A 9987-nucleotide genomic window follows, 5' to 3' on the forward strand; every position below is an offset into this window, starting at 1 on the left:
ATTTCCCTTTCCTGTAATTGTTTTGATTTGCTTCTTTTGAAATGTATAGAATGGATGTGGATTTTTCATGCTTGAGAAAGATTTGCTGTTGTCAATGTCTGCTAAAGAAAATAATTCTCAAATTGATGAGTATGAAAAGAAAGTCGACGATAAATTGAAGAAATTGAAGTTGAAGAATGACAGGTTGAAGATGGAGGTGATACAGTTGAAAGAAGAGTTACATAGGCATTCAAAAGGGGAAAAACTGATTATGTTTGGATTAATTTGTTCTTGGATTATTTTTGCATTTAGCTGGATGTTTAAGATGTAAAATGTTGAAGTTAATGTAATTGAGTTTGCAAGTTTAATAAACTTTGGTTTTCATAAAGCTTCATTGCAACAAAGTATTGTTCATTTAACTTCTTCCATTGCAACATAAGTTCCAAACACAAGTTCAGTGCATTACATATGTTCAAAATACAACTTCAATACACTACATAAGTTTGATGAACAACAAGGTACTTCTGCCTACACTACATCTCAAACATCTTGATTGCATGAAACTTGAGTGGATGGTCCTTGTTCAGCCATGGTGTTTGTTGGTCCACTGGTACTAGCAAGGATGCTTGTTGGTCCACCGGTACTGCCCATAATCTGCCATAACACAATAAAATTTGTAAATTCATATGCCTGTGATAGGCTAAGTACTAATCTGCCATAAAATGAAGTAGTTATATATGAGATGAATTCTTACATTTGTAAATGCATATCCTTGTTCATCAATAAGGACTCCAAAACCTTGAGGTGCCCTAGCTCTTCCAGCTCCTCTTCCACCACCTCTTGTAGTTCCCCTACCAGCACCTGTACCACCATCTCTACCACTCCTGTTAACCCTTCCACGCCTGCCAAGTCTTGCTGGTTGTGCTGTGGCAGAATGGTGGTGTTGAGCAGCTTGCTCTGAAGTGACCTCAGTCCGTGGATATTTTCTAGGTCTCCCCATCCCTCTTTTTGGTGGTTCTGCTGGTTGTGGTTTGTCCTTATCAGGACATTTTCTTTTGTTGTGTGTGGTTGATTTGCAAAGAGAGCATGTCATTTTAAGGCCATGCTTTGTCAGTTTTCCTTTCCTCTTTGGATCCTCATGTGGATCCCTTCTCCTTTTCTTCCTAGGCCTACCAGGACCTACCTTGATGGGTGGAGGGTTCAGAGGCAATTCCCTCTTTGGCCAATGTCTCTGACCTGGAATAGGGTTTATCCCAAGATTATAGGACCTCAGGTAAGCTTCTCTTTTGTAGAAGTCAGAGACATAATCTTCAGCATGTCCATGTATGCTAAAAATAGCAGATATAGCATGGAAACATGGGATACCTGTCAAGTCCCATTTCCTACATGTGCATGTCCTAGCTTCTAAGTCCACAGTTAGGGCATCAATCCCATGTTCTATCTGAAACTTAGTTGTACTAGATAGATAAGCTTTACATGTTGCAGATTTCTCTTTTTCCACTTCAAGTATTTGCTGAACATTTGGACAAACCACATGGGTACTCCCTTCCATCTCCATTTTTTTTTCAACTAGTCTTTGCATAATGGAAGTCCTGATTTCTTCTAGCATGTAAATCAGATGTTTGGATCTTGCACTAATTATATAGGCATTAAATGTCTCAGACATGTTACTAACTATGACATCATTTTGGGTGTGGGTTTGGATGTATGCTCTACAAAATAAGGTTGGGTTACATGCTATAAAAGCATCAGCAGCTTTGGGATCAGCTTCTCTTAGGGTTTGTAAGGCATCAGTGAAGTCAGCCTGATTATAGGCCTTAGCACAACCCCAAAACAGGAGCTTCATTTCTTCTCCTTTGTAAGTCTTGTGCCAGTTAGCAAAGATATGCCTGGCACAATGTCTATGCTCAGCTCTAGGGAACTCTTTAGCTACCATAGCTAATATACTCTAGAAGACAAAAAAAAAGCACACATATATAAAAGACTAAAAGGATAAAAGAGAAACAGAAACTAATAAGAATAGTTGAGGCACAAACCTGATGCTCATCAGATATAATAGTCATTCCTTCACCATCTTCTACTCCTAAGCTGCCCTTTAGTTGCTTAAAAAACCATTCATAGCTTTCATTGTTCTCTCCTTCCACTACTGCCCAAGCCAAGGGAAACATCTGCTCATTCCCATCCCTACCAACAGCTGCTATTAGCTGCCCCCCAAGGAAAGTTTTAAGAAAGCATGAATCAACAGACAATATCTTCCTGCACCCAAGCATCCATCCTTGCTTTAAAGCATCAAAACACACATAAAATCTCTGAAATACTGGAGGGTTTGAAGTGACATTTGGGTTTGTAAACAAAGTGAAGACACTGTTGGGATTTGCCTCTTCAAGAGCTGCCATGTAACCACCTAATCTGCTGTAATGTTCCTTCATTGACCCATGTAACAGCTTGTGTGCATAGTACTTCACTTTGTATGCAAATCCTTTCTTGATTAACACTTTATAAGCTTTTCTAACTGTTTCCATAATATCAGCAGCTGGCCAATGTGGATTTGCTTTAAAAACATCCAAGAATTGTTTTGCTAACCATGTAGACTTGAGCTGCCTATTGCTTTCCATTGTCCTTCTACAAGTATGGTGTGGATCCACAGATTTTATGACAAAGGCAGCCTTGGTGTTATCCCAACTACCATAGAGTTTAAATGGGCAGCCAGATTTACACCTTACCCCAAGCTTTCTCCCATGAGTATTGTCACTAATGTCAAAGGTCAGATCTCTACCTTGGGCAATAGCATATCTGGTGATACACTCCCTAAATATGTCTCTATTTGGAAAACTAATTCCAACAGACCATTTCAGTTTTGAGAAATCAGATCTCTCATTAACAACAGGAATACTTACTTTTTTCCTCTTGCCAGGTATAGGCTCTTCATCACTCTCTCCTGGGGTATCATGTTCATCCCCACTCTCATCATAATCACTACCATGTATGTCACTAGTAGGTGTAGTTGATGCACACTGATAAGAAGTGTCTTGTCCTACCAATTTTCCAGAAGCTGCTTCAAGTTGTATTTGGGCTACAATTTTAAGGGCATCAGCATTCCACTTCCTTGCTCTAACCCTTGCCTCTTTTAACTCATCATCATCATCCAACTCTTCCACATCACTCAATGAATCATCAATATTATTATGCTCTTCAACTAACTCCACATCTGACTCACTGTCATCATCTGACCCATTATCTGACCCACCTTCAGGATCATAACCAGGGTCCTCATCTTCATCCTCACAGTCATTATCCTCACAGTCATTAAACAAATCTGCTATGGTCAAGTCATTGTAGTCATATAGTGATTGAGCAATATGACTACTTAACTGTGATGTTGAGGGTTCAGAATTTTTCAAATTCGTGGGGGTTATTTTTGAAGAAGAGAGATTTTTTGGAGAAGAGAGATTTTTTGGAGAAGATTGAATGGTTTTTGATGAAGATGGTTCAGGCCTGTTTTGTTTAGATCTAAATCTGGGAGAGGTTCTTATCACAGGTTTTGTTTTCTGAGATGCCTTTTTTGGGGTTTCATGAGATGCTTTTAGTATTGTAGAAGAGGACAAATGTGGTCCAGCTTTTTGTGAGCTTTTTTGTGTGCTTTTTGAGATGCCTTCTACTGGCTTTTCAACTATAGAAGGGGTCAATTGTGGGGAACTTTTGACAGCAATGCTTCTCTTAGGAGTTAATTTACTTGGCAACTTCATTAAATTATGACTATTACAACACTCTATCAGTTGCATTAAGTGATCCACATCAGCCCCAAGTACAATGAAACACTCAACAACTCTATCCTCAAGAGCCCTCTTACAAATAATCCCAGCATGTGTGTCATTTAATGCCCTTTCCAATCCATTAGTAGGATTCATGAAGAATATTGCATCAACATCTCTCTTAAATAACCCATCACATTTTTCAGCTTCCTCAAGTAAGGTAAACCAACACAACTCATCTACATCTAAAGCAACAGTCCTAAATGTGCTACCCATAAAAATCAAGCCTTCATCACCCCTTCTAAAGCTACCACCATACCATAATTTCACAGTTACCTTTTCCCATGGATTTGCCTAATTAATATCAATTTTTCAGTAATTAATAAACAAATTAATTAAAATAAACAACAACAATTATCGAATAAAATCAAACAAGGAAAAGTGGAATCAAAAAAGAACAATAACTCCACAATAATCGAACATAAACAAAAAATTAGGGTAAACGATTAAAAAGAGTATAAATGATTTACCTGTTTCATTGTGGATATAATTAGGGCCGAAATTAGGGTTCCTTCAATCAGATGATTAGGATAGATGAATGCCCAGGAGCGAGGAAGAGGATGATCATCAATGGCGTCTTCAAGAAGGAAGGAGAAAAGGTAGAAGGAGGAGTTGACGATTTCTGTGAAACTGTGACTTTTGAAATTTGATTAGGTTAAACAAAGTAAAAAGGGGTTTTAAACCGGTGGAACCGGTTGCCAATAAGCCTATTCTATTATAAGAGAGGGGTGGTATTAGTTGATAATATTGGTAGTTAAATTAGAGCACAGAGTAATTTGAGAAGGAGACTAATAGGATAGAGTATTGGTATTAAATAACCCAAAAATATAATATTCTATAATTCATTAGATTTGTAATTTAATTAGTAAATAATAATTATTACTCTTAAATAATATTCTAATCTAATATTTCATATGTATTTCAACCCATGTGAATAGTAAAAGCAACAATAATAACAACAAGAGTAGTGAAAGTCATACTAGCAACAATGAGAGTAGTAAAATTAACAATAATAAATGCAGGAGTAGTGAAAGAAAAAATAACGACGACGGGACAAGTGAAAGTAATAGTTGTGACAACACATGTAATGAAAGTAACAGTAGGAACAACGGAGAGCGTATGAAAAATTAACTAACAATTCGATTTTAAGAAAATATTAATTTATTTAAATATTTGAGTTTGATAAAACTAACGGGTTAACCATAAAAATAACATGAGTAGTTATACAAACAACAGTAACCAAACAAGTAGTGAACGTAATAGTATTAACAGGGGATGTAGTGAAAGTAGTAATATTAACAACGAGAAAGGTGAACTTATCTCATACTGTAACTTGTTAATTAATTTTACCTCTCAACATAATTTCAAGATATAAATTGTAAATATATGTGTTAACCAAATTTAGCGAATCATATTTCATAGAAAATAAAATATAAATGTTAAATAAAAGTAGTCCAAGCGTAGCCGGACACCAAACCTAGTACTTTCGTATTAAGGGTGACAAACTGTTACTCTAGAATAGACATTTCTCATGGATGGTTGTAGGGATGGCTCAGCAACCAAGTGCCCCGTCAAGGGTAATCTCTCTAATTCGGTCATTTAATTTTTCCAAGGACAGTTCTTACCATGAAGACGACTTTTTTTAATACGAAGTATATATAAAATTACTTGGTACTTATTACAGTATTATTGACAATACAGTGAGTGTTTTAATTAACTGAAAGATTTCTTATATAAGACTTTTTTTTTTGGCAACTTGTAAAAAAGGTTCTTATATAATTGGCATTGGATTCATTTGGTCAAATGCACTTATATTACTAATATCGTAAGCTAAGACAAAAAAAAAAGTAACTACATCAGTTAACAGACATGTGTTGCTGGCGTACAGTTGGCCGAACACGGAATTCAACTTCTTCATCCTCAATCTTCTTAAAGGGATTAACTGAGCTGGCTAAATGATAGAAAAAATCTTCACTCATCTTTATAGATGAAGCTTCGGAGAAATACCTCCAACAAGACCCAAAAGTGTGTCTCATAGATTCATCTCCTTGGTGGTGGTACACATCATCTGGAATCCAACGAGACCCTTGATCCATTGAGAGCAAGCAAAGTGCACTTACGCCACATGGACGTAGAAGGGGAAGGCAGAACACGGAGCATGAAAGTCTGCCTCTAAATGAGAGAAAACTCCTACGCTTTGGAACACAATCACTACGGACAAGAAACTCGTAACCAAGAAAAGCGGGTAAGTAAATAACTGGCAATAAAGAAAACCATTCGAACAGCCCCCCTGACCAAAACCATCTCTGAAGGCTGGGTAAAGAGGGGCACAACACAAACCGAATGTAAAGCTACAATCGTCATTATTAACCCGATCACTAAAGCAAAAACCCATATATAAGGGGATATGACACCTGTAACACCCCCTTCTTACCCGGCCAAGGCAATGGGAGGATGTTATCGTCTCGGTTTCCCGAGGCAGTGCAATCGGAATTACAATTAAGAAACATTATATATAAATGACTAGTTTAGTGAATTACATATGAATAAATGAATAACAAGTGTAAACTAAACCATATACAACTCGACTACTATCTATGTCATCCAACTATGCAACTCGACTCCAAGTCCAAAGTATGGCCCGAACCCCAATCACGTCAACAAGCAAAAACCTGTACTAAACCTGCTTGGTTGCTCCTCATATGATCGAAAATATCATATGGATCGACACATGCCACCCCGGAAATAGGTGACAATTACACACAACCCAAAACACTCAGTTTCGATAAATAAAGACATTAGACGATATGCATGTAAATATGCAACATGCAATGACAAACATTAGATATGATTATACAATCACTAAACCGGTACCAGGACACACCGAGAGATAGCCAAAACCCCGACTCCACCCTACCCAGCACACCTCAAACAAACAGAAAATAACCCGAGCAGCCATGACCTCACTTCAACCAAAGAAAGTGACGGACTCAACATGTCATCCACGAAAGGCACGACAGACCCAACAAACACCAAAACCCGAGACACTGAGACACCCAAATTCCAAACAAACCCCCCAGGACCATCGGCTTACATGCAACAATACCAACCAAGAGGACGACTCAGACCGACACTAGTAGAACAGTAATTGGGACCGATCGGTGGGGGAATGGGCGATGGGGAGGGGAAATACCAAACCGTCCCAAAACCACCACCACATACAAAAACAGCGACACCAAGATGAGCTATACTCATCGAGAAGATCGACGAACTCCAGGAAAACAAACGGGATCTTACCAGGGGTGGGGGAAGGGGCGAAGGAAAGGGGAAACACCCCTGGGTTGCATGCAAGGCCTTCGATGACAGGACAAGGAATGGAGGGATGAAACAATCTCAAAGCAACGACACGATACACCATCACAACCAGCCGCACGATTAAGACGGAACCAAGATCCGTCAAAGAAAAAGGAGTAAGATCAAGCCTTAGAGGACATAAATAGAGAAGAGGCGGGAGCAATCGCTAGAGATAGGTCAAGGGATGAACCCATCTCCGACAATAGGGTAGGGGGAGAAGGAGGAGAAGTGTGTGGAAATGGGAGATGGCAGAAGAAATGAAACGGATTAGGTTTTTTTTTAGAGAGAGAAAAGAAGTTTTTTTAGAGAGATGTTAATTCGAGCTTGATTCGTGGTTCAAGACGTTTTTATTATTCTATAAATTATAATTTCTTACACTTCAACTAAGTTTCTAAATGACTATTTTTTTTTCTAAATACTCCCATAAAACTGCCTATTTAATTAGTTTAATACATTCGAGTTAGCTTTTCTTCATTAGTTAACCTTCGAGGACAACCTTCATCATTGTCGTTTAAATAAATTTTAAAACTATTTATTTATTTATTCAAAAAGCCAAAATATAATTGGGACACGTCAACACGAATACGACTGTTATGAAGAGTCCCAATCCTTAAGATGCATAGATTAGCTTTAATACAACATACTACTAACTTATTAGTCACCAATTCTTGTTGAATATGGACACTTTTTGTTACAAGTTGAAAACGGTTCAAATGTCGCCATTTATAGACAAATGTGACCATTTAAATAAGTTTTTGTTATATATGTACTGGTTATATTTCACTTTAAATGGTTCACATGTACTCCGTTTTCAACTTGTGATAAAAAGTGATCCGTTTTCAGCGAGATTTATTGCTTATTAATATAATAAGCATGCACTAAAAGCATGAGAAATGACCCGTAATTCGAGTACCTTCCACTTAATTCTCATTAGAATTGCGTTTTAAAAAAAGGGCTTCAAATAAGTTTCACAATATCAATGTCAAACAAGCATATCATCCTTTGATTGCTTTCAATCCCTTTAAGATAAAGTTGCCAAATACAAAATTCCCACTAAACCGAATCGAACAATCTTTAATATTACAAAATCAGTAGGGACAAATCCAAAAAGAACCAATGCGAATAAACTAGAAACAGAGGTAGACCCTTCAAATTAAGCCCGAGTGAGACACCTCCTCTCATGCAGCCAAGATTCAATTAATTAATTAATTAAACTAAGCTGAATTGAACAATAGCCTTAAACTAAACTAAATGAACTTCATTGAAGTAGAATCAACTTATAAAATTTGAATTAAGCATTTACTTGAACCCATTTTAAGTATATTTGACCCATCTTTTACTTTAGACGGATATATACGTCTATAGTAAGACTAATTGCTACTAATATATAGAGGTTATTTGTACACCTTGTAAAGTAAGTAATTTGTGATTATGTATTTTGTTGGGTTTAGGTAAATGGTGTTTAAGTGGATACGTGTAGCAATTAGAGAAAGAGTGGTCCAAAATGAAACAAGGAGGAGTATCCAATATCTAGAAGAGTACCAAAAAAAACTGCAGAATGCACTTACCCACCTCAGCTTTAAACCTAGAATACTTCTTACACAATGACACGAGTCACGTGCAATGCAGATGGGGAAACTCATGGAAGTGGGTTCCACAGTTAAACCTAGGGTGCTCTGCTCCTTTTCACCATCTTTAAAAAACAGAGGTGAGTGAATGAGTGAGTGGGTTAATTCTTGGAGGGTGTGGTCTGTGGTCCGTGGTCAGCGCCAGCTGTTAAGCATAGCTAACTTCAAGTTAAGCTGCAGCCAATAACCTTTGGTTAATGGTTAGGTCTACTTGGGGAAATGAAATGGGTTTGGTCTAACGGTTTTGAGAAGTACCCAAAGGAAGTGGCTCGATTTACAAAGTTGTCTTTCTTCGACTTCATCATCTTAATAATTCCCATTTATTATGCACAATTGCGCACACCTTCTAATGGTATCGTTTAATATTAGAATGCAAATTCTCGTTTTAGACGGTCTTAATCTAAAATATGAAAAAAAAAAGTACTATTTTTTTATAAACAAAAATGATTATATAAATATCAATTAGTTTAATTGGTAAAGTCATTAGAGACGGTGCTAATGAGCTGGGTTCAAATCACGTCAGCATCAGAACTGCTATTGTGGCCACCTTTATACCAAAAATAATATAAAATGATCAATGGTTATAATTGAAATTATAACTTTTTAACAATAAACTGGTATCAACTTTTTATCCGAAAGTGTTCATATTTTATCGTAAAATGGTCACTTGTTATCCATTTTAACTTAAGACGACTATCATCCGTCTGAATTCAAATGAGTATCATCTGTTTAAAATGAGACTTGTTAATGACAAAATAAAAAATATTTAAAACAAAAGTACCATTAGTGCATTTCCCCTCCCTATTTATTATGGTATTCAAACAAAGAATAAGAATAGAACCCAACGTAGTAAATTGCTATCTTGTTACTCCTATTTTGGTCAATAAACTAAAATTGTTTCTACGGAGTATTTACACAACAAAAACTCAGCAAGATTATTAACCATTTCTATCATTTCCATTTTATCTTCTCTTTATTTTGTGTTTCTTTAATTTTCTCTAAACGGTTTAGATTTTATTTTGTGACGATTTGACAATTCTAATTTTATACGAAGTACAAAAAGTAATTGTTTATCAACCTGGAGACAGAATAGTAATTAAAAAATAATTATTGATTTGATGAGAGAAAATAGAGGAAAAAATGGAGAAATCAAACTTCGATTAAAATGAAATGGAAAGATTATCGACATAATAACACGTGCTTTAGGTCTCCGA

At 36.6% G+C, this 9987-nt stretch overlaps 1 protein-coding gene across 1 annotated transcript; it reads right to left on the reverse strand.

Annotated features, from left to right (window-relative positions):
- Nucleotides 1-55: 55 nt before the first annotated feature.
- On the reverse strand, nucleotides 56-5887 carry LOC141600849 (uncharacterized). The gene is made up of 4 exons (XM_074421106.1): nucleotides 5678-5887; nucleotides 2016-4085; nucleotides 734-1927; nucleotides 56-633 (listed from the first exon to the last, which is right to left on the reverse strand). Exons 1-4 carry the CDS (start codon nucleotides 5885-5887, stop codon nucleotides 520-522), a joined length of 3588 nt encoding a protein of 1195 aa, XP_074277207.1. The 3' UTR covers nucleotides 56-519.
- Nucleotides 5888-9987: the final 4100 nt, after the last annotated feature.

Source organism: Silene latifolia, chromosome 9 (assembly GCF_048544455.1).
Source record: "Silene latifolia isolate original U9 population chromosome 9, ASM4854445v1, whole genome shotgun sequence".
NCBI lineage: Eukaryota > Viridiplantae > Streptophyta > Magnoliopsida > Caryophyllales > Caryophyllaceae > Silene > Silene latifolia.